Raw genomic sequence first — 25,953 nt, forward strand, 5'->3', positions numbered from 1 at the left:
TCCCTTAATTCCATAGACTTGATACCAGTTTCCTTAGTAAATACAGACGCAAAAAACCTATTTAAGATCTCCCCCATTTCCTTTGGTTCTGCATATAGCCGACCACTCTGATCTTCAAGAGGACCAATTTTATCCCTTACAATCCTTTTGCTCTTAATATACCTGTAAAAGCTCTTTGGATTATCCTTCACTTTGACTGCCAAGGCAACCTCATGTCTTCTTTTAGCCCTCCTGATTTCTTTCTTAAGTATTTTCTTGCACTTCTTATACTCCTCAAGCACCTTATTTACTCCCTGCTTCCTATACATGTCATACAACTCCCTCTTCCTCTTTATCAGAGTTGCAATATCCCTTGAGAACCAAGGTTCCTTATTCCTATTCACTTTGCCTTTAATCCTGACAGGAACATACAAATTCTGCACTCTCAAAATTTCTCCTTTGAAGGCTTCCCACCTACCCATCACATCCTTGCCAGAGAACAACCTGTCCCAATCCACACTTTTTAGATCCTTTCTCATTTCTTCAAATTTGGCCTTCTTCCAATTAAGAACCTCAACCCTAGGACTAGATCTATCCTTGTCCACGATCAAGTTGAAACTAATGGTGTTATGATCGCTGGAAGCGAAGTGCTCCCCTACACAGACTTCTGTCACTTGTCCTAACTCGTTTCCTAACAGGAGATCCAATATTGCATCCCCTCTAGTTGGTCCCTCTATATATTGATTTAGAAAACCTTCCTGAACACATTTTACAAACTCTAAACCATCTAGACCCCTAACAGTATGGGAGTCCCAATCAATATATGGAAAATTAAAATCCCCTACCACCACAACTTTATGTTTCCTGCAGTTACCTGCTATCTCTCTGCAGATTTGCTCTTCCAATTCTCGTTGACTATTGGGTGGTCTGTAATACAATCCCACTAATGTGGCCATACCTTTCCTGTTTCTCAGCTCCACCCATGAGGACTCAGTAGACAAGCCCTCTAATCTGTCCTGCCTGAGCACTGCTGTGATATTTTCCCTAACAAGCAACGCTACTCCCCCACCTTTCATTCCTCTGCCTCGATCACATCTGAAACATCGGAACCCTGGAATATTAAGCTGCCAGTCTTGCCCCTCCTGTAGCCAAGTTTCACTAATTTTTATAACGTCATTATTCCACGTGTCAATCCACGCCCTCAACTCATCCGCCTTCCCTGCAATACTCCTAGCATTGAAATATATACACCTCAGAAGATTTTTACCACCACTCACAACCTTTCTATTAGCAGATTTGCTTGAACTTTTAACATCATTTATTTTCGCCCCAGCCACACTGTCAGCTTTGGCACACTGGTTCCCATCCCCCTGCAAATCTAGTTTAAAGCCTCCCCAATAGCACTAACAAACCTCCCTGAAAGAATATTGGTCCCCCTGTAGTTAAAGTGTAACCTGCCTCTCTTGTACAGGTCCCACCTGCCCCAGAAGAGGTCCCAATTATCCTGAAATCTGAAACCCTGCCCCCTACACCAGTTCCTCAGCCACTTGTTCATCCTCCAGAGCATCCTATTCCTACCCTCACTGGCACATAGCACAGGTAGCAATCCTGAGATTACCACCCTCAAGGCCCTGCTTTTCAACTTCCTACCAAGCTCTCTATACTCACTCTCCAGGTCCTCCTCACTCTTCCTTGCTATGTCATTGGTACCAATGTGCACCACGACGTCTGGCTGGTCACCCTCCCACTTCAGAATGTCATGCAATCGATCAGAGACATCCTTGACCCTGGCACCTGGGAGGCAACAAACCATCCTGGATTCTCTGTCACGACCACAGAACCTCCTATCTGCACCTCTAACTATCGAGTCCCCTATCACTACCGCTCTCCTCTTTTTCAAATTTCTTCTCAAATTTCCAATGTTTTAGAGCCGCCGATATGCCTTTTTCATAATTGCATCAATGTTTTGGGCCTAGGGCAAATTCATGGAGATATTGACACCCAGGAGTTTAAAGCTGCTTGTAGTTTTTACCACTGACCCTTCTATGAGGACTGGTCTGTGTTCTCCTGACTTCCCCTTCCTGAAATCTGCAATCTGCAATCAATTTCTTTGTCTTGCTAACATTGAGTACAAGATTGTTACTGCAACACCACTCAACCATCTGATCTATCTCACTCCTTACACCTCCTTGTCACTATCTGAGATTCTACCTACAGCAGTGGTGTCATCTGCAAATTTGTAGATGGTGTTTGAGCTGTGCTCAACCAACCAGTCATGAATGTAGAGCAGTGGGCTGAGCACACACCCAGGAGGTACACCTGTGCTGAGGAGATGTTATGACTAACCTGTACTGACTGCTGTTTCCCAATGAGTAAGTCATGGATCCAGTTGCAGAGAGAGATGTAGTGGCTCAAATTGAGAAGCTTGGTAAATACTACTGAAGTGATGGTGGTATGGAATGTTGAAGTGTAATCAATAAACCGTTTTCTTTAGGTATTCCAAAGCAGAGTGAAGAGCCAGTAAGACTCTATCTGCTGAAGACCTGTTGCAGTAGTAGGTGAATTGCAGCAGGTGCAGGTCCTTGCTCAGGCAGGAATTAATAACCAATCTCCAATCACAGTAGATGTGAGTACTTTTGGTTGATAGTCGTTGAAGCATCTCGCCCTGCTTTTCTTGGATACCATTATGGTTTCTGTTCTATTGAAGCAAGTGGGAACCTCAGACCGCAGCAGTGAGAGGTTGAAGATACCCTTGAACACTCCAGCCAGCTGTTAGAACAGATTTTCAGTGCCCATCAAGGCCTGACACCTTGCAAGTTTTCACCCTCCTGAAGGATGTTGTGATATTAGTCCCTGAGACAGACGTCACTTTGTTACTAGATGTTGTAGAGATTCATATTGGTGTAGTGTTATTCTCCCTTTCCAAGCATGCATGGAGTATTTATAATTTGATTAAATTGCCGCTGATTATTTTGAACAAGAATAAGCTGCATTTGGGATTTATTACTAACAAAGGAAAACTAGAAATCTTATACCCAATGCTGCTGACCAGTTGCTGTTCATATCTTTACATGTGTTTTCAGGCAACGGATGCAAAAGTCAACTATGTATAATCTTTGTTTGGAAATGCAGCGTCTATCCCAGGAGTTTCAATGGCTGCAACTCTCACAGGATGAGTTCCTTTGCATGAAAGTGTTACTACTGTTTAGCATCAGTGAGTATGGACTCGTAATCCCAGAAAAACAGTTGTATCCTAATTGCAATTTTTAGTTACATTAAAGGTACAAAATTACTGTTCAATATTATATTAATGTTGTTTCTAACTGAATTCAGTACTTCCTGTTGCATTTTTTTTTCATTTAAATGTTGTTACGTACCCCGTAACTGGGTTGCCAAACCAGCAGAAATGGACCACTTAGTTGGAGTCTGGATTACTGGAACTAAGAAAGTTTTTATTAAAGAAATAAGTAACACAGTATTCTAATAGTAAGGATATAAATGAAACAGGTTAGCAATGATAAAACACGCATGTACACAGAACTAGGATAATAGGAATCAATCAAGCTCTATCGCAGTCTAGGGGTAAATAATCGTCTCAAGTGACGCAGAGTTCAGTTCAGCTGAATACAGTTCGCAGTAATCGCCGTGGTGCCGTTGGAGAGAGAGAGAGCGAATGATGATATTCAAATCGGATTCAAACAGACCTTTGATATTCCTCGCAGTTAGCTTTCGGGCGAGCCCTTTGTAATGTCTTCTGAGGTCACCGACTGTGACCTCTCCGTTCCAGATGCGATCGTTCTTCTGCAGTGAACCCGGCATCCAGGCAAGGGCGGACGCACACACCAGGTTCCCGCCGATCGTACCTTCTCACCCTGTGCATCTATGGTCGGTCCCGCGACCAGACCTCCAAAAACTCCCACCAACTTGTGGGGGGGCACACCACACTTCCAGGGTCTCATTACCTTGTGATCTCGTGGTGTGTCTCTTGCCTTGGCGAACCTGTTCCTTTTATCCCCCTGCTGGGGTATCGCCTGTCCATCAAACTTCAAACAGTTCAGGTTCAAAGCAACTGGTCTGACAATACTCGGAACTGTGTCTCTTTTCGTTAAACTCTCGTCTCTCATTAACATTTGGAATGTTTCTCTCTTTGTCTCTCTTATCAGCATCAATCTTCTGATAACTTGGTCTTTTGTCACAAAGTGAAAACAGAACAGGTGCGAATAAAAACACAATGCTGAATATTAAGCTTTCCAGGTAGTATTTGTGGAGAAAGAAAGAAAATTATTTTCAGATCAGTGCCCTTTCTTAAGACTTGGAAAAGGGTTGGCAGACAAGAAAGGTAGAAGAGAACAAAATGAAAAGTTAGGATTAACTAAGAGAAGAATAGCTGTGTCAAGGCTTCAATCAATATAAACAACAACCAAGTTTAATGATGTGTGTAAAACTGTGTCTAGCTGCTGTTAAGCAGAAATAAGGCAGGAGCAATATTTATTATTTTGATTGGTATTCGGGGAAGGCAGAGGAACACAAAAGATGGAATCAATAATGTAAACTAATCATGTGAACGTTCTGACTTAAAAAATAATTTAAATTACTCCTCCTTTACCATTGGCATTGGCAACAATGATTATTACTTATAAGACTCATGAAAGTATATTCAAAAGGCTGCGGCCAAGACTCATCGGGACATGAGTAGTTTTCAACACCTGCAGTAAAAACTGACAACACACATAAAAGTTGCTGGTGAACGCAGCAGGCCAGGCAGCATCCCTAGGAAGACGTTTGACAAAAGAATAAATCAAGGAAGGTAGTGCACCCGTGGCTGACAAGGGAAATTAGGGATAGTATCAATTCCAAAGAAGAAGCATACAAATTAGCCAGAAAAAGTGGCTCACCTGAGGACTGGGAGAAATTCAGAGTTCAGCAGAGGAGGACAAAGGGCTTAATTAGGAAGGGGGATAAAAGATTATGAGAGAAAACTGGCAGGGAACATAAAAACTGACTGTAAAAGCTTTTATAGATATGTGAAAAGAAAAAGATTGGTTAAGACAAATGTAGGTCCCCTACAGACAGAAACAGGTGAATTGATTATGGGGAGCAAGGACATGGCAGACCAATTGGATAAATACTTTGGTTCTGTCTTCACTAAGGATGACATAAATAATCTTCCGGAAATAGTAGGGGACAGAGGGTCCAGTGAGATGGAGGAACTGAGGGAAATACATGTTAGTAGGGAAGTGGTGTTAGGTAAATTGAAGGGATTAAAGTGCTTAAAGAAGTAGTCCAAGAAATAGTGGATGCATTAGTGATAGTTTTTCAAAACTGTTTAGATTCTGGACTAGTTCCTGAGGATTGGAGGGTGGCTATTGTAACCCCACTTTTTAAAAAAGGAGGGAGAGAGAAACCGGGGAATTATAGACCAGTTAGCCTAACATCGGTGGTGGGGAAACTGCTAGAGTCAGTTATCAAAGATGTGATAACAGCACATTTGGAAAGCGGTGAAATCATCGGACAAAGTCAGCATGGATTTGTGAAAGGAAAATCGTCTTGACAAATCTCATAGAATTTTTTGAGGATGTAACTAGTAGAGTGGATAGGGGAGAAACAGTGGATGTGGTATATTTGGATTTTCAAAAGGCTTTTGACAAGGTTCCACACAGGAGATTAGTGTGCAAACTTAAAGCACACGGTATTGGGGGTAAGGTGTTGATGTGGATAGAGAATTGGTTGGCAGACAGGAAGCAAAGAGTAGGAATAAATGAGACCTTTTCAGAATGGTGGGCAGTGACTAGTGGGGTACCGCAAGGCTCAGTGCTGGGACCCCAGTTGTTTACAATATATATTAATGACTTGGATGAGGGAATTAAATGCAGCATCTCCAAGTTTGCAGATGACACGAAGCTGGGCGGCAGTGTTAGCTGTGAGGAGGATGCTAAGAGGACGCAGGGTGACTTGGATAGGTTAGGTGAGTGGGCAAATTCATGGCAGATGCAATTTAATGTGGATAAATGTGAAGTTATCCACTTTGGTGGCAAAAACAGGAAAACAGATTATTATCTGAATGGTGGCCGATTAGGAAAAGGGGAGGTGCAACGAGACCTGGGTGTCATTATACATCAGTCATTGAAAGTGGGCATGCATGTACAGCAGGCGTTGAAAAAGGTGAATGGCAATTTGGCAAGAGGATTCGAGTACAGGAGCAGGGAGGTACTACTGCAGTTGTACAAGGCCTTGGTGAGACAACACCTGGAGTATTGTGTGCAGTTTTGGTCTCCTAATCTGAGGAAAGACATCCTTGCCATAGAGGGAGTACAAAGAAGGTTCACCAGATTGATTCCTGGGATGGCAGGACTTTCATATGATGAAAGACTGGATGAACTAGGCTTATACTCGTTGGAATTTAGAAGATTGAGGGGGGATCTGATTGAAACGTATAAAATCCTAAAGGGATTGGACAGGCTAGATGCAGGAAGATTGTTCCCGATGTTGGGGAAGTCCAGAACGAGGGGTCACAGTTTGAGGATAAAGGGGAAGCCTTTTAGGACCAAGATTAGGAAAAACTTCTTCACACAGAGAGTGGTGAATCTGTGGAACTCTCTGCCACAGGAAACAGTTGAAGCCAGTTCATTGGCTATATTTAAGAGGGAGTTAGATATGGCCCTTGTGGCTAAAGGGATCAGGGGGTATGGAGGGAAGGCTGGTACAGGGTTCTGAGTTGGATGATCAGCCATGATCATACTGAATGGCGGTGCAGGCTCAAAGGGCCAAATGGCCTACTCCTGCACCTATTTTCAATGTTTCTATGTACAGTCGACGTTTCGTGCCAAGACCCTTCGTCAGGACTAACTGAAGGAAGAGTTAGTAGGAGATTTGAAAGTGGGAGGGGGAGGGGGAGATAGGAGAAGACAGGAGGGGGAGGGATGGAACCAAGAGCTGGACAGTTGATTGGCAAAAGTGATACGAGAGGATCATGGGACAGGAGGCCTAGGGAGAAAGAAAAAGGGGTTCGGGGAAGCCCAGATGATGGGCAAGGGATGTAGTGAGAGGGACACAGGGAGAAAAAGGGGAGAGAGAAACAAAATGCGTGTGTGTATATAAATAAATAAATAACGGATGGGGCACGAGGGGGAGGTGGGGCATTAGCGGAAGTTTGAGAAGTCAGTGTTCATGCCATCAGGTCAGAGGCTACCCATACGGAATATAAGGTGTTGTTCCTCCAACCTGAGTGTGGCTTCATCTTTACAGTAGAGGAGGCCGTGGATAGACATACCAGAATGGGAATGGGACGTGGAATTAAAATGTGTGGCCACTGGGAGATCCTGCTTTCTCTGGTAGACAGAGCGTAGGTGTTCAGCGAAACGATCTCCCAGTCTGCATCAGGTCTCGCCAATATATAGAAGGCCGCATTGGAAGCACCGGACACAGTATATCACCCCAGCCGACTCACAGGTGAAGTGTCGCCTCACCTGGAAGGACTGTCTGGGGCCCTGAATGGTAGTGAGGGAGGAAGTGTAAGGGTATCTGTAGCACTTTTTCTGCTTACAAATATAAGTGCCAGGAGGGAGATCAATGGGGGGGGGGGTGGGGGGGGATGGGGACGAATGGACAAGGGAGTCGCGTAGAGAGTGATCCCTGGGGAAAGCAGAGAGAGGGGGAGGGAAAGATGTGCTTAGTGGTGGGATCCCGTTGGAGGTAGTGGAAATTACGGAGAATTATATGTTGGACCCGGAGGTAGGTGAGGACAAGGGGAACTCTATTCCTAGTGGGGTGGCGGGAGGATGGAGTGAGAACAGATGTGCGTGAAATGGTTCAGATCTCTTACTAGCTCTTCTTTCAGTTAGTCCTGACGAAGGGTCTCGGCCCGAAGTGTCGACTGTACCTCTTCCTAGAGATGCTGCCTGGTCTGCTGCGTTCACCAGCAACTTTTATGTGTGTTGCTTGAAATTCCAACATCTGCAGATTTCCTCGTGTTTGAGTAAAAACTGACTATGGTTATGCTGAGAGCACCACAAATTTTCTGCTAGAATGTTGTGTGCAATTCACAGTTACAAGGATTTTAATACTTTCTCTTCATAGACTGTCCTTAATTTATGTACAATTCTGTGCCATTTTAATCTATGTGGATCAATGCACAGTGCACCTACTTGTGTGTGTGGGTGGGTGTGAGCATGCACCCATGTGAGTGTGTATGTGAGCTTGTGACCTAGAATATTGTTAGTTGCACAATGGTGCTGGGCGAGCATCAGCCATGCTTAGGTGTTTGATAACTGGAAGTCCACAGAATAATTTTAGCTACTTAGGTGAAACTGTTATAGTGGGATGGGGAGTTAAAAATATTGTCCATTCAGTATTGGGTAGCTATCGGTGGTCAGAATACATGTAAATGGTCATTGAAATTTCTGTTTATATGTCATGATGCCTCATGGTTAAAAGAAATCTTTAACCAAGACATTTTATTGATTTCTTCATAATTTTTAAGTCATCGTTGCCACTGCCTTTTTTTAATATAATTTTTATTGAGTTTTCAAAGTAAATACAAGAGAGAAAAAAATATCTACCCTCCCCCCTCCCCTTAACCCTCCCCCCCGATATATACTACTACCTAAAGAGAAAAGAAAAAAAAGAGAAAAAAAAAAGAACTGCCTGAATATTGGAAGGTTTCCGCATGCTCCATGGGATTAAAAATAAATTTAATATATATTTGTTACTTTCCCCAAGGAACCGAGATCTTTATCATATCTAAAACATTACTTAGTTTCTCAACTCTCATAGTTCCCTGGGGTATCTCTTTGAACTTCACCATCTTATTATGTGTTTCCCTCTCAATCATCCAGGCAAAAAAAAAGATAGATACAAAAAAATAAAAAACAAGATAACCCCCCACTAATGCTGTGAATGAAAAGGTACACAACACTACCCCCCTCCATTTTGCGGGTCGTGGCTATTGCCACATTTGCACACATGAATAACGTAGCGATTGGTCAGTGTTTCTTCCAGTTCCCCCGTAACAAAAAATTATATATATATAAAAAAGAAATTAATGTCATTATTCCCACCTGGTATTCCTCAAATTTTAACCTTTCCCCTCCCTCATATAATTAATAATATATTTATATATTCATCCGCCTAAAAATCCAACAGGCCTATTCCTTAATCCAGTCTTCATCTTCAATCCATCTCGCTCCCTGGGTTTGTTCTTGTATCTGATGAATATTCAACGAATCTCGCACAAACTCCTCCGCTTTCCGGTAATCATCAAAAAATCTTTTTTCTCCACCAGTCAAAAAAATTTTCAAGGTTGCAGGATAGCGCAATATAAATTGATAACCGTGATCCCATGGGGCTTTTTTCACTGGATTAAATTTCTTCCTTTTCTTCAAAAGTTCATAACTTATGTCAGGGTAGAAAAAAATTTTCTTCCCTTCTATCATCAGTGGCCCTTTTCTCTTCTTGGCAGCTTGGGCAGCCGCCTGTGGAATCCTTTCTTTGTCTTGAAATCTTAAGAATTTTATTAAAATTGATTGTGGATATTGGTCATCTTGTGGTTTTGATCTTAGAGCTCTATGTACCCGCTCAACTTCAATTGATCGGTCTTCCTCTTTCATTTGCAAGGTTTTCGGGATCCATCTTTGAAAAAATTCTATTGGATTTTCTCTCTCTATACCTTCTTTAAGACCAACAATTTTAATATTATTACGTCTACTAAAATTTACCAACACATCCACTTTCTCCAAGAGTGGATTTCTTTCCGTGTTCCAGATGAGCACGTCATTTTCTGTTTTTTCCACTCTGTGGTTAATATGCTCCATTGTTCTTTCCATCTTCTGAAGTTTCTTATCCATTTGATCCTGTCTTTTCATAGCTTTATCATAGCACATCTTCGCGTCTCTAATCTCTGTTCTTAATTTTCTTAGTTCAGCCGTTAATTGCAATAAAGCCTCTCTAATGTCTCCGTCATCTCCTTTACTTCCAGTCTCTTCCAGTTCTTCCTCCTCTTCTTCATCTATATTCTCTGCGAAATCCAATTCTGACTCTGAGTCACTTTCAGTTGCAGTGGCCATCGGTTCTTGTAGTTTAAGTTGTGTCAATTTGCGCATGCGCATTTCCGGCATCTTCTTCCGAGAGACTGCGACGGCCGCCATTGCTCCCTGTTCTTCTACACCAGAGATAAAATGCGTTCTCTCTGAAGGAGATCCAACCTGAATCCGAGGTTCCATCGCTGCAGTAGGCCCTTTTTTCTTCCCATCTCGCGGTGACTTCACAACAACGGACGACTTCTGTTGCGGTTTACGAGGCATATCGTAGAGTAGTCTTACAAAGTTTATAAGTAGTTTTCGGAAAGTATTTATTAACTTTACTTTGTTTAAACGGTACTTTGCTGATTTTTTGCGGGAGAGCTGGATTTACACGTCTCAATCCCACGTCATCACGTGACTCCCCCGTTGCCACTGCCTTTTGATTGTATTTTATATAAAAGCTGTGTTTTACATAACATGTTTTTAGAATAGGAAATCTATTGTCATGCCTGATACAAGTTTGTAACATAACCTTCACTACATATTTGGCAGTTCCAGTCGAAGGTCTAAAAAACCAGAAGTACTTAGATGAGCTGCGTATGAACTACATACAGGAACTGGATAGAGTAATCTCCTTTCAGGGGAAAGATACCATGCACAATCAACAGCGTTTTTATCAACTAACCAAGCTTCTGGATTCTCTGCAAATGGTAAGTCGTGATTCTATTTTAAAGTGCTTATACTGTTGACCATACATCAACGGAACCAGGTTACAGAATTCACTATGCAACTCGTGATTAATCAAATCTCGTACTTTATTGTCTCTGTACAAACAACAACCTAACTAGGTCAACCCTAGACCAACAGCTTAGGACTTGAATTCTACTGTGCCCTCAGTACCAATACTCACTCAGACCACTTTTCCAATTTATAACACCAAAGTAGGGGATTTCTGTTTGCTAGATGATCGATCCTTGCTTCACCCTCCCCCTGGCATGGGGGTTCTTCCTTGCAATGGTGGGTCTCTTGAGAGAGTTATCGCTGATACCGGAGTTGAAGTGTCCACCTTTATATTCGTTCCTTACCAATTCAAATACTGCGTTTCGGTGTCATTGGCTGTAGGTCATCTAATTAACCTTTAACTCCTTTTTATTAGTTCTGGTCCAGGCCAGCATCCATTTATTGTCCTCTTTCCAGCAAGTGCTAGTCTATAATTTATGGCTCTTTGTTCTGTTCAGTAAACAGCTCAAATCACTCCAGGCAGGCACAAACACTAACATTCAGAAACCTGCATGTTATGTTACATCAAAGAACACCTCACAAATAACTTCTTATTTGGAAATGATCTCCAGCCCAGCATATTACCTAAAACGTCATTGTGTCTACAACACAGAAAGCAAAGCAGCTCCATCTCACAAAATGGAGGATGTAAAACAGTTCCACAAAATGCTCGCCTCCATCTCCAAGCACATGGCAGGAACAAAGACAATTGATCTATCTGCTTCCACTGTCCCATTGGAGTTCAATGTCTTAAATCTGCCAAGACCAACATCTCCCCCCTTTTGATCCACAGAAAATCCTGGGGACCACACTTGAGTGAAGATAGCACAAAAGGAACACCAGCATTCATGACTGCATCAAATGAGACAGATAAAGATTTAAAAATATCATCAATACAAAAACATGAAGAAACATGTTAAAAATATACCCAATTTCATACCATAAATTAAGACATTTAATGGTAATTAATAATACTTAAACACATCACAGTATGAATTCAAATAAAAAATCACCAAAAAGAAATTCAGAATGGCTTGTAGCATCCAAATACTAAATACTAGTCATTAATGTTGCCATGAAAAATAAACACTGGGGAAAATACATTGGATAACCATTAGAACAAAGAGTAAAGCAATAATAACATGTGAAGTAATACACATCCGAGGATGAACATTAATGTTTAAACCCCAGTTCCAAACTTTATTCCAAAAAGGATGGATTCTACAAAACATCATTAACTAAACCCATAAGATCTTTAATAGTCTGGGATAATTCATCCCATTGTTGAATAATAGCTTCATTGTTGTAAATAACTCTATCCCACTCTATCATAAAATAAGTGAAAAAGCAGTTGATACATATCTAAGTAAGCCCTTAGCAGTATAATTAATAATATCTCCATCTCCAGTTGAATAGGTGGCTATTTCATAAGGTTTGAGTAATACCTGCACAATCAAAACTAAGTATCTCAAAACATTAAAAACCACAAATTGCAATTTAAAGATCCCTTCATGTCAGAAATGCTTAAAGTAGTAATGTAATAAGTATTTTTCACCAAGCGTATTTCAAGAATGTCCTGTTAATGACAGGTAAAATAGATAGAGAATAACCATAAGAAACAATCCCACAATCTGTTAACCAGTTCTTAATTAAATCCTTAGACAAAGCTAATATTCTCTCTTTTACAAGACAAGAACCAGATTCATACCCTTTATAGATCCCATTTTCATCACACAAAGGACTAGCAACAGTTGGCATTGTAATGGTTGTGGCATCAATTGTCATCATAGAGTAATGTATATATGAAAAATCTTAGCACTCCGGAGCCACTGGGATTGAGTTAGCTGGGGCACATGATAATTAATAATCTTGTTTTTAATTTGTGTTCACATCAATAATACCATTACATTCATATTACAGTTTTACTCAGATTATAAGTCCTTTTCTCCCTGAAAAAGGACTCAAAAAGAAACATGACTTCCCACTGTTATCCTTACACTCCCATCTTTTCCCCATATTACCGTTATTCACCCACAAATGTCAACAGACAATAGAAGAGTTAACTTCCATTCCTCTGCTTCATCTAAACCATGAGTTATCCTATGCTGCTGAATGCACTGAAAAAGTTCCCAGCGATCATCTCCACTCCACACTTTGGTATATTTGCGGCTGTAGCAGTCAGTTGGGTCACATTGAAAGGGTCACAATCAGTGCCCCTGGCTGTGGTGTTTCCTGCACTCTCTCCGTTACAATGGGTGCCATTGGGACAGCAGGTGTTGAATTTTGCACTCCCTCCACTCCTTGAGGAGGAGGGCCACTTCGCCAATGATCCTCACTATTGTAATGTGTCGCCTCATATGCTAAGTTACCCCAATCTATATCACCATCTATGTCAGCCCTCGCACCAAATGCACATATCGCTCCTCTGTGAGCTGAGAGTTGACTTTGCAGCTTTTTGATTTGTTTTAAACACCTGATGTGGTCAGGACTGCCTTTGTTCTCTGCTGTCGATTTCTATACAATATTCATAGCAGTCTGTAAATCCTGACACTGACATTTCCATTTCTCTACTTCAGTACTTGCCTTTTATATTGCCTCTTCTTGTTTCTGCTTTTCTCTCACGTGTTCATACTGAGTCACGTGAATCAAATTCGCCTGACCCTACACCCTCAGAATTCCATTTTCCTTTCCTTCCCTCTCCAGCTCTTACATAACTCCTCTGTCAGTTTCTGTTTTTCTCTCTTCACTTCAATTAAATCTTCCTGCATACATCCCATTGTAACGGCTTTTTAACCTCTTGTAATTTATTTGATTTCTCTTCAATAATTCCTTTCCACAATGCATCCCTCAGGGCTCCTGACCCTCCACTCTCAATCTTTCCTATCCATGCCTCATAGGCCATTTTCTTAATAAAGATTTAAGAAAATTATCCCTCCAATTATCCAAACCACCGGGTTCTTTTTGTCCTCTCCCTTTCCTAACCTTGTGGGTGGTTCAGCTGAAAACTAGGGTTCCAGACTTTTTTTTTCCCAAGCGCACCCCGGGACGCCAAAGTATGTTGACTGTTCGTCAACAGAACTAGATTAGGAAATTCATTACACAACTCGTAATAAATCAAAGCTCGCACTTTATTGTCTCTGTACAAACAACAAAGTAACTATGTTAATCGCAGGCCAACAACTTAGAACATGAATTCTACTGTTCCCTCTACCAATACTCACTCAGACCACTTTTCTAATTTATAACACTGATATAGGGGAGCTCCATTGGCTAAATGATCAATACTTTCATCCTCCAGCCACTGGCATGGGAGTATTTCCTTGCGATGGTGGGTCTCTTGAGAGAGTTATCGCTGATACTAGACTCGAAGTGTCCACCTTTAAACTTGTTCCTTACCAATTCAAATATTGCGTTTCGGTGTCATTAGCAGTAGGTCATGTGATTGACCTTTAACACCATTTTTATTGGTCCTGACCAGCATCCATTCATTGCCCTCTTCCCAGCAATAAACAGTAATTTATGGCTCTTTGTTCTGTTCAGTAACCAGCTCGAATCATTCCAGGCAGGCACAAACACTAACATTCACAAACCTGCATGTTATGTTATATCAAAGAGCACCTCACAAATAACTTCTTATTTGGAAATGATCTCCAGCCCAGCAGATTACCTGAAACATCATTGTGTCTACAACACAGAAAGCAAAGCAACTCCATCTCACAAAATGGAGGATGTGAAACAGTTCCACAAAATGCTAGCCTCCATCTCCAAGCACATGGCAGGAACAAAGACAATTGATCAGTCTGCTTCCACTGTCCTTGACCCATTTGAGTTCAACGTTTCAAACCCGCCATGGCCAAAAATACCACATATTAGCCTTGTTTGATCTCTTTGCTGAATGATCTAATTGCATCACAAATTTGTTGTGGTAACTTTAGCATCTTTTTAATGTGCTTGATGGTGCTATCTATTTTGTATGTTGTACATTGTGTATGAAAAAAAATGATAATGTTGAATTAAGTGGTACGATCAAAACTACTTACTAACCATGCATTTCTTCAAACTGCATATACAGTAGCTAAATAACTAAAATTGACATTGAGACATTCACCAGGCTGATTCCTGTGATCAGGATTGTCCTATCAAAAGAGTTTAAACTGGTTGAGTCTATGATCTTTGGAATCTAGTAAAATAAGAGGTGTACTTATTGATACATACAAGATCTTGAGGAACATAACGTGGTAGATGTTGCCATGTTTTCACTGGTGGGGGAATCCATGAACAAGGGGGCATTGTTACATGTTTGGGGAGGGGGGGGTTGTAATTTAAAATGGAGATGTGCTGAAATATCCTTTTTGCTGAGGGTAGTGAATATCTAGAATTCTCACTGCCAGAAAGTTCTGGAGGTTATATCATCAGATGAATACAGATGCATTTTAAAAGGCTGTGGAATTGGGAGCTATGGGGAAATGGCACAGAAAAGGAAATGAAGGCAGTATGGATCAGCCTTGAGAAGCCAATTCACCTACTCCATCTTCTTTTCATGCCTTTGGTGTAAATATTTTAAACGAATATCAGAATGTAAATTCAGGATTTATTCCATAGTCACTACTTTTTCAACTGTACATGATATAGAAATGTCAGTTATACAGGTAATGTGTGTAATAAGAATTTTGACGTTTTATTGGATACAGTGAGATGCAGTAGAAATTATATTAGCTTCTCATCCGTTAATTCATAAATATTACAAGAAAGAACATGGCGGATAATGGAGAAATTGGCCCACTTTGAAGTACACAGAATAATCAGATGAATATCAATAAGCAGTATCAAAATTGGATTTATTATTAAAATCAGGTTTATTATCACTGACATATATGTTGAGATTTGCTGTTTTACAACAGTATAAAATCATTATAAGTTACAATAAGAAACATATAAAAAATAAGAAAATTGTGCAAATAAAGAGCAAAATAGTGAGGTAGTGTTCATGGACCATTCAGAAATATGATGGCAGATGGTAAGGAGATATGACTAAAACTTTGAGTGTGCATCTTCAGGCTCTTGTACCTCCTTTCTGATGGCAGTAATGAGGAGAGGGCATATCTTGGATGATGAGATTCCTCAATGATATATGTGCCTTCATGAGGTTCCATCTTTTGAAGATGTCCTTGATGGTGGGGAGTCTAGTACCATGTTATACAATAACTGACATGTCATTAAATCTGTTGCTTGTGACAGCAGTGCAGTTGAAAACATAAAAATTACTATGTTACAAAAATAAATAAATAATGCAAAAGGTAGTGTTGATGGACAATTCAGAGTTCTGATGGTGGAAACTGTTCCTATATGTTGAGTGTGGGTCTTCTGAACCTTCTCCCTATTGCTAGTAATGCAGAGAGAGGATGCTGCAGATGGTGAGGATCTTTAATGATGACAGCTGTCTCTTGATGGTGAGATGGAACTGGCTGAGTCTACAACCCCTGCAGCCTCTTAAAAAAAATCATAGAAAAGTTAAATATTTTCTCAAGCTAGATGCAAAATCCACATTGAAGTTGCAGTCCTTTCTACTGAAAGGTAATGCTTTGAACAGGGAAACAGTTTTTGGGAATCTGGAAGTTCATGAATGTCCAGGATATTAATAACTTCTGTGAAATCCAACTGGAGCAAAACTGGCTCAATATGAACTGCATGGATGAATAATCTTCAGGTCGTATTTGTTTCTATACCTTACATCAAGATTAGATTAGTTTTATCACATGTACAAACGTTTGTACATTGGAATATACAGTGAAATGCATCATTTCCATCAACAACTAGCATAGTCCAAATATGTGCTGGGGCAGCCCGGAAGTGTCGTCATGCTTCCAGGCCAACAGAGCATGCCCACATCTTGTTAACCCTAACCCATAAGAGTTTGGAATGTGGGAGGAAATTGGACCATCTAGAGGAAACCCACACAATCACGGGAAGAACTGACAAACTCCTTACAGACAGCAGTAGGATTTGAAACCTGATTGCTGCTGCTGTAATAGCGTTATGCTACCATGGTTGCCATTCACCTCCAAGAGTAACCTAAAGTAGATATTTCAATTCCTGTAAATGTCTTACCTCAGTGGAAGAACACAAAACCATTTTCAATCTGAGACAATGTATGAATACCTTCCAGTTAAGGAAATAGCAGCATAACTATAAGCAATCGAAAGGGTATAAATTAACAATGAACAACAGGATGTTGATTTAAGGAGGTTTGATCATAAGTGGTAATTGGGGATGGGCAACTTGCATGGTTTGTTACTAGCTAGGTATTGATAATTTGGTACTGGTTTCTTAAGTTCTGCCAGTAATTCTGTACTGTCATTAAACATTTATTAGTGTATAAGAATTTTTTAAAAATGAAACAATATAACTCTTATTTAATTCTTTTACCAGTAAATTTTATATTTTACAGACAGTGAGGAAACTTCATCAGTTTACATTCGATCTCTTTGTTCAATCTCAGTCTCTCAGCATCCAGTTCCCTGAAATGTTGGCAGAAATAATATCTGCCCAGGTACCAAAGATCCTCGCTGGAATGGCCAAACCGATTCTTTTTCATAAACAGTGACATTCATTGCTTATATGTGTTATACTGCCTGTAACTCTGTACTACCTAGAGTTTATCTTGTTTTCAACTTCAGTCAAATGCAGAATCTGTGAATTAAGAAATGGGGAAAAAATGCAAAATCTGCCTTTGTTTCTGGTTTTCAGTTGACACATTTACAGACTTGGTCAAGTTATACAACCACTGTGGTAGACAGGTTGTAATCTACTAACCAGTTGTTATGTTGGACCACACAAATTACTGGATAAAAACATGGTTACATTTAGAAAAAAAAGTTGAATTTACCTCTTCATTGGTCCTTCGGAAGAGTTTCATTTTCTGATTTTTACTTAAAGCTACCTACATTTTGTTCGTGTTATTTTGAAACTACCTAGTGACCTTTTTTCATTATACATATCAGATATTAGTTTTGCCTGGTGTTAACATAGTGCCTAATAGTATACGTTTATCAAATTATATTTGTTAAATGCAAAATTTGATGTAAATTGTAATTTTTTAAATTTGCACTATAAATTTCCTTTTCCTGAATGCCAGAAAAAAATGTATTTTATGGTAGTTTTGGGATGTCCAAAATTCATAAAAATATTTTTTTAATTTCCAAAGAGGTACATTATATAATAGGCATTTCCGTGCAATGATTTAATATAGATCTTCCTTTCTGTTTAAAAGCATACGTTTGAAAATCTAAAATCATAGAATTTGTACTTCTAAATCCCAACTATATCATGTTTCACTATTAAGGAATGCCTAAGTTCTGGTTGCACTCTGCTACTTTTGTGCATAATTGGCAGACTTGTTCTTTTGATGGATTTGAGCTTCTACCTGGTCAATATATGATGCAGTGATACTCCAAACTTGATACGTACCAAAGCATTTTTTGTTACTTAAATGAGGATCCTGGTATATATTCTTTGACTATGCAGTGCAGCATGATACTAACTGCATGTTTGGATCTTTATAACTCTTGCTCATATTGCCAAATTTGTTTTACCCTATACATACTTAACCAGAAATAATACTTAAAGATACCATTTTACTATAAACCAACACTGATAAGTTCCACCAGGCAATACTTAACCATTCTTATTGATTAAAAATGAAAAGCATTTCTTCTTTAGTATGCAGTCTTCCTGACTGTTATTTAGTATTTTGATCAGTAAATATTTTTGCCATTCTTTTGTACTTGCCCCTTTTTTATTCAGTGCAAAAGCATAACAAAGATTCAAACAGCATAACATAAAAATACGTCTGAAAATGTCTTAAGTTTGCCACGTATCTATGCCAGATTTGGTTTGCTGCAAACCATTCAAACTTTTGTTCTCCTACAAAATGAAGTATGAATATAGACCACATGGTGAAAGCAGCTTGCATCTGAAGAAGAAAGACATCATGCCAGTAATTTTCTTTTAAAAAATTGAGTTTAAAATAGTCCTTTTTTATTCTAGGTATGAGCATGTTATTAACATTCAGTGTTAACGAAAAGAAAATGATGTAAATTTCCAAACTTCATTAGTGTAAAGTAAAAATATGGAGATAATGCATTTCTCCATTGGAAGTACTTTCAAATTAAATGTCTTGTGTAAAAATGTTTCTGTAGGCTTCACAGTTAAAAAAAAAGAACTTTTTCCGTCATATGTGAATAACACCAATGTAATGCGTACCTTGTTTGGAATTCTTTCTGAAATAAAATTTCTTTGTTCAGTGCAGTCAAAAGACAGGCTAATGCTAGATGTACAATTCTATAAGCATATTCTTTAACAAAATGTTGTATTTTTGAGAGATGGGAAGGATAGAGAAATGCACTTGTTCATATTTTTAAGCAAATTAAAAGGACTTGCTACTTATTTTAAAATGACTTAGTTTTTGCTTTTCTTTGGATGTACAGGAAAGAGATTATTTACTTGACAGTGCAAGCTTTATTGTTGCACTTCAGTTGTATATTTTTAAAGCTTTGAGGACTTGGTCATCAAATCCATGACTTTCAGTAACCTAGGTGATTGTAGATACTGGGAGCAAATAAAACCCTATAATCTTTTTGTTTCATTTATCTCACAAAATATAAACTAAATAGTTTTGGTTCTTCTAAAGAAAGTGTGGTAAGCTGAGACCTAAGGGATGGACCAGTGTTTATTTTGCAAATAAATAAATACTTAATGTTTACTCAATTTATCTTGCCAATTTTTTGGCTCTTAACTCTGAAATGCTTGTAATCCCAGCCATAATTTGAAGTAGTTTATAGTGTAAGTCAAAAATAAATGAGTTCCTGCACTAAATTCAAAAATATCTTTTTCATTGGCTTTTTCAGCACATGAAAGTGTTTTTGTAAGATTTTGAAATGTTGAACGTGCTGAAATTTCAGAAGTAGAGTGTCAATCACTTGAGCTGAATGAATGAATTCTTTATGTAAATATACAAATCTGTGTTGCAGTAGTAACATGTTGCTGGTTAAGCAAAAGTAATGCATATAACAGATAATTCTTAATTGAATTCTTAATTCACCACTATGGCAATTAAAATGTTTCATCTATCCAGTCATTCCTGTTAAGTAGAAGGCACCCAATGTACAGGAAATAAACTAGCCTTTGCCATGATGTTCCCTTAAGCAGCTATCCTTATTGAGAAGGTGTATGTTGATACCCATATGCTTGTGTTCCAATTTTATAAATTTCTGGATATTATTTTTCTTTTATGGAAAATTACTCCCAAGTGCTAACTAACATCTGTATATATATTTCCCATGCCTTAGCTACCATAAATGTGTAGATTAATTTGTAAGTGCCTTCACAAATTTGTTAAAGCTAGCAGGAAAAAAATATAGTATAATGTGTTAGAGTGCTATCAGACACTCTTTAAAAATTATTTTTCAATTATGTTTAACTGGAATCACAGCATTAGGAATCTCTTTATCAAGGTGAAATTTGAAAGGAATCTTCAGAATTTTTGTTCCCTATTCTCAGCTTTTGTTTCATATTTCATTTTATGTTAATGACCCTAAAACCTACAAATTCATTAGATCTGATTATATAATAGGGAAGTGCTTCTGTTTAGGAGTTACTTTATGAAAGAAGTTTCATTATGAAAACCACCTTTCCACTAACTTTCAGTGAAACTTAGTTACCCCACAAGTCATGCCATTCACAAATTTGCTATTCACAGTCTACCTTGCTGTGTACCATCAGCAAAGAAATTTTTTGATTGATTGAGAGGCCACAGCCAACAAAACTTACCATTAATGGGATTAACATATATCACAAAGGCAGTAATACATATTCAATATAAAATAATAAAATAGTCTTTTATAATATTTCAACATGTTTTGTTGCCTTGTAATGTAATTCCAGATTAGGTGTTTTCCTGTATGTACTGTACATTGACTAAAATGTTTTTCAGAATGTGGTATCTACTTTTAAAACAGCCAGAAGCAGAAAGCTCAGAGTGCTTATGGGTCAGGTGGCGAGTACGATGAGAAGAAATCAGTTTATGATTTGGGTTAAGACCCTTTATGGAGTGGGTTGGGGACCTAAAAAATCATAACTTAAAAACAAAACATTATATTTTAAATCCTTTTTTCAAGTTTAGCTTCAGACACTAAGTATTTCCAGTAGTTTCTTGTTTTGTATTTCTAATATCTTCTGATGCTGTTTTTTGTTTTGAAATGATAAATAATGCACCTTAAGACATATATAGACCTCAGAGAGGAATCTCAACTATGTTTCATGATCCTTGAATAAAAGTTTACCAGAGACGTATAATATTTGACCCCTTGGATTTTTTTTCAGGCCAACCTGAAGTCACTTTCCCAACAGTTTGAGTGTCTGACCAGTACCATTTACTTAATGTAAATGTATGGATCACCCCAATTTTAGTTTTAAGTCTGTTGATAAATAAGGTCTGTTTCTTTAATGGTTTGAGAATAGAAATATTTTGTAAGAATAAGCACCTTATAAGTGACCATTTTTATTAGCCTTTTTTGATTCTTTTTTGTATTGTTGAGCGTTTGGTAAATAAAGGGAATATGCACATTTCTATATATTCTGTTTTGTAGAGCAGTGTATTGTATATATGCATTACCTAGTTTTTGCAATGCAGTAATGTATTGTGCTTGAAAATGTTGCTGTATTTGTTTTATTCTGTTAAAGTCTATATAATAGTACAGGGTGGTGGAGACTGCTGGGCGCCTGCAGGATAAACTATTGAGATGAAGGAAGTGGTACTGCTGTATAAGTAGGATTGTCACAATGAGATGCATTTGTAATGAGTAATAATGTTATTGCTAAAGTTTAGGAAAAGTATTACTGGGATCTCCTGTTAGTATCATGTCTTATTTTTGACAATCTAAAGTGAATGTGAGATGGCAAAATAAAAGCTTACTAATGTCATTGTAAAGAAACAATGTTAAGAAATATATGCAGTTTTCATCAAAGGTACATAAAATGAAAATTGTGTTCTTTTGAATATTCAACAGAAACATTAAATCCATTTTAATCCTTTTTCTGCACTCAATAGAGTGGTCATTGATGGCTATCTTTATACTTGATACTTTTATTGTTGCCAAACAATTGATACTAGAGTGTACAATCATCACAGCGATATTTGATTCTGCTCTCCGTGCTTGCTGGAGTACAAACCGATAGTAAATATTAAAAATTTAAATTATAAATCATAAATAAAAAATAGAAAAGGGAAAGTAAGGTAGTGCAAAAAATACTGAGAGGCAGGTCCGGATATTTGGAGGGTATGGCCCAGATCCAGGTCAGGATCTGTTCAGCAGTCTTATCACAGTTGGAAAGCTGTTCCCAAATCTGGCCGTACGAGTCTTCAAGCTCCTAAGCCTTCTCCCGGAGGGAAGAGGGACGAAAAGTGTGTTGGCTGGGTGGGTCGTGTCCTTGATTATCCTGGCAGCACTGCTCTGACAGCGTGCGGTGTAAAGTGCGTCCAAAGATGGAAGATTGGTTTGTGTGATGTGCTGCGCTGTGTCCATGATCTTCTGCAGCTACTTCCGGTCTTGGACAGGACAGCTTCCATACCAGGTTGTGATGCACCCCAGAAGAAAGCTTTCTACGGTGCATCTATAAATTTGGTGAGGGTTTTAGGGGACAGGCCAAATTTTCTTAGCTTCCTCAGGAAGTAAAGGCACTGGTGGGCCTTCTTGGGCAGTGGACTCTGGTTGGACCAAGTCAGGTCATTTGTGATATTGACCCCTCATTGGTTAATAGCAGTAGTAGGTAGCATAGGGGTGGCCTGGGACTGGGCATGGCAGACTTTCAATTATGAGAGTCATAGAGGTAGCAATAAAGTTGTGATTTAGGTGTGGTCTATTTCTCACTGATCTACGGGTAGAAATGATAAGTATAAAACAATGCAGTCATTGATGTACTTAAGGCAGTAGAAAAGTTTGTCACAGTTACTGTTACTTAATGAATTAAAGAAGTGTCTGGTTGTCTTTTCCTGCCAGATATCAGCTGATGCAGCAGCAACAGCAAGCATTTTTGAACTGTTTGTATTTTCGAAAGAAACAGAATATCATATGCCTACCAACGCTGCCATAGTTCACTCTATTTGAAAAGGCTAGTACTTTTAGAAGCAATGAATAGTGTGTGAATTGCACTAGAAAAGAAGTACATTTCCTGGACAATGCCCTGTGTGCTGTGTATGAAACAAAGTTTGCATACATATATCTCAAGAGAAGAGTTGAGAGCCAGTGCATCAATTGACCAGCAAATGCCAATTACTAACCTAATTTATAATTAGGAGCACCAGAAGTGAGCCAAGCTTTTCTTTGGGAGTCTGCCTGTGGAAGAGCCAATTCTTGAGAGGACTAGAAAAATTCTAATTACATTTTGTACAATATTCCTAACGAACTCAGTCACTGGGAATGAACTAAAGGAAACAAGAGTTGAGAGAACACAGGTGAGATTCTTATTGTGTTAACTTTATGCTGACAAGCTGTTTAAGGCCATTTTGGCTTTCTTTTATTAAAACATCAGCTACAATCTGGATGACCTTGATTTGAGAATAACAGTGAGCAAAGTTTCATTTATTATTAAATCATACACAACTCTCGAAATTTGTCTTGTCCAGATAGTCATGAAACAAAGAAAGAACATGAAAGTTGCTCAGAGAGAGACATTAACCCTCTACCCCCAGCACAAAAGCGTCATCCCAATCATCGACCCCCAAACCCCCTTCCCCACTGAAAAAACTAACAGAACATCAACCCCAAATACTCTTCACTCAAATGACAAAACAGAAAAGGAACCAGGTGATTAAAAAAAACCACAACATAAAAACCCATGTCAGAAAAAGTCCACTGTCTATACATGCAGTAGGCCAATCTATAAATGCAGAACCACTGTACCATCCACTGATATCACTGACATTCATCGAAAGAGAAGGACACCATACAAGGCAGAGAAACATACCTTCCTGCCACATCGAGCCACACAGTGATAGGCTGCTCACAGATTCCTATCCAGCAACAATCAAAAGGAATGCAGTCGGTGCTGAACCTTCTGCATTCACCTTGATGTCTCGATCTGTCTCGACACTTTAATCGGCGATTAATGGACACTTTAACCTGCGAAATGGAGTCAAATATCAGCTCATGCCCTGTCTCAAAGTTTCTTCGCATCAAGGCCATCCAAGCACGCACTCAGTTCCCCGAATCATCATCTCGGAGACAGCAAAGCACTGGAGCACTTGAATAATCTTCAAACTGTAAATCGCAGGCTCTAACAGCTACCTTGAAGATGTCAACCAAGGAATGCTGGCAACATCTGACCTATGTTTGTGCTTTGTGAACATACTGCATAATTGCATACATCAACCTTATAACATTTAAGGAACAAAACAATAATGCATAGTTCAAAATATAGGCATCCGTTAGTCTCGTGAGACAATGGATTTGAGCCTTGGAAGGTTTCCAGGGCGCAGGCCTGGGCAAGGTTGTATGGAAGACCGGCAGTTGCCCTTGCTGCAAGTCTCCCCTTTCCATGCCACTGATGTTGCCCAAGGGAAGGGCACTAGGGCTGATACAGCTTGGCACTGGTGTCCTTGCAGAGCAATGTGTGGTTAAGTGCCTTGCTCAAGGACACAACACACTGCCTCAGCTGAAGCTTGAACTAGCGACCTTCAGATCACTAGACAGACACCTTTAATCACTTGGCCACGCGCCAGTTCAATGTATATTTATTATTAAAGTATGTATACTGTTTACAATCTTGAAATTAGTCTTCTTGCAGGCAGCCAAAAAACAAAGAAACACAATAGAAGCTATTTAAAAAGCCCACACAACGAAGAGCATCGACACCCAATGTGTGGGGGGATAAAAAAGAACAAATCTTGCAAACAGAAAAAAAGGAAAGTGAGTTCATATTCATGGAGCAAGTTCACGCTGAGGCATGTGCTGATGCTTTCAGGCGGCAGCTGCAGAGTCAGTTCAGCGATGAAATGCATTGATTGTGCAAATAGTAAAAGAAAATAAATGAAAATACATGGAACATGAACAGCAGAATCCCCAAAAGTGAGTGCACAGCTGCATTCAGCGCTCAGGCAAGTGAAGCCAGTTCAGGAGCCTCATGGCTGTAAGGCAACAACTGCTCCCAACCTGATGGTGTGGCACGGTGGTAGTAGGGAGTAGAGGGAGAGAGCAGTCAACCGCAGGCACTCAGCACTGAACACCTGTTTGTCTTCCACTCTCATCAAAAATGATTTTAATCATCTAATCGGCACAGAGTAATGGAGTTGACCAGGGTTGCCATGGGGTGCAATACACAAATGGAACCATTCTATTGAATTACATTTTCAAGCCTATATCGTAAGCTATATGTTCATTAATGACATGCCTAATTTGTTTCCTTATCCTACTGGTGCTGTCATAAGCACTGTGTACTAGGTGGTAGCATTTTCAGAACTTTGAAAAATAGAGGGCTATGCGCTAGGGAAATTCTAGGCAATCTCTAGGGTAAGTTACATGGTCCGTACAACGTTGTGGGCTGAAGGGCCTGTAATGTACTGTAAATTTCTATGTTCTATGTTAACTCTCACAGCCAGGGGGAAGTTGTTACCCAGTCTGACAACCCTTATAGTTATTAATGACTAACAGTCCTTAGTCATTTGTCATAGCGAATGGATTTTTTTTTTGTTGTGACTGAGAAAGTACTAAATCTCGCATGAATATGGCTCTTTTTTCAATCTTTTTATTAAGTTTCAGATTAATATACATAACATTAATGATACAAAGAGATTGATATACCATTGATCATGGTTAACATATACAAACATAATTCGAGTAAAGTCTATAATTCAAGCCTCCCAATCTCTTAAGTAATTGAACATGAAAAAAGAATTTTATAAAGAGCCCCGTAAACTAAAAAGAACAAAAATGGGATGTCCTGTTACTTCGGATAAGAACATTATTTGTCATTAGCTCCACTCCTCCATAGATAAACAAAAGATTATTTTTAAACAAGGGTTCTGAAAGGGACAACTTACATCGTATGAAAATGTTGAATAAATAGTCTCCAGGTTTCTTCAAATTTGACTGAAGAATCAACCGTACCACACCTAATTTTTTTC

At 39.1% G+C, this 25,953-nt stretch overlaps 1 protein-coding gene across 4 annotated transcripts in view; it reads left to right on the plus strand.

Annotated features, from left to right (window-relative positions):
• ar (androgen receptor) overlaps positions 1-19,228 on the plus strand; it is a 208,721-nt gene extending 189,493 nt beyond the window's left edge. Inside the window, exons 6-8 of one of the 4 annotated variants that reach the window (XM_072270943.1) lie at positions 3,063-3,193; positions 10,548-10,705; positions 17,224-19,228. In XM_072270943.1, coding sequence (XP_072127044.1) covers positions 3,063-3,193; positions 10,548-10,705; positions 17,224-17,379 — 445 coding nt within the window. In that variant the 3' untranslated portion in view covers positions 17,380-19,228. Of the gene's footprint in view, positions 1-3,062; positions 3,194-10,547; positions 10,706-17,204 lie in introns of those variants that run through there. The other 3 variants (XM_072270944.1, XM_072270946.1, XM_072270947.1) reach the window with 3 other exon arrangements.
• The last annotated feature ends 6,725 nt before the right edge of the window (positions 19,229-25,953 follow it).

This window comes from Mobula birostris, chromosome 10, assembly GCF_030028105.1.
Source record: "Mobula birostris isolate sMobBir1 chromosome 10, sMobBir1.hap1, whole genome shotgun sequence".
NCBI lineage: Eukaryota > Metazoa > Chordata > Chondrichthyes > Myliobatiformes > Myliobatidae > Mobula > Mobula birostris.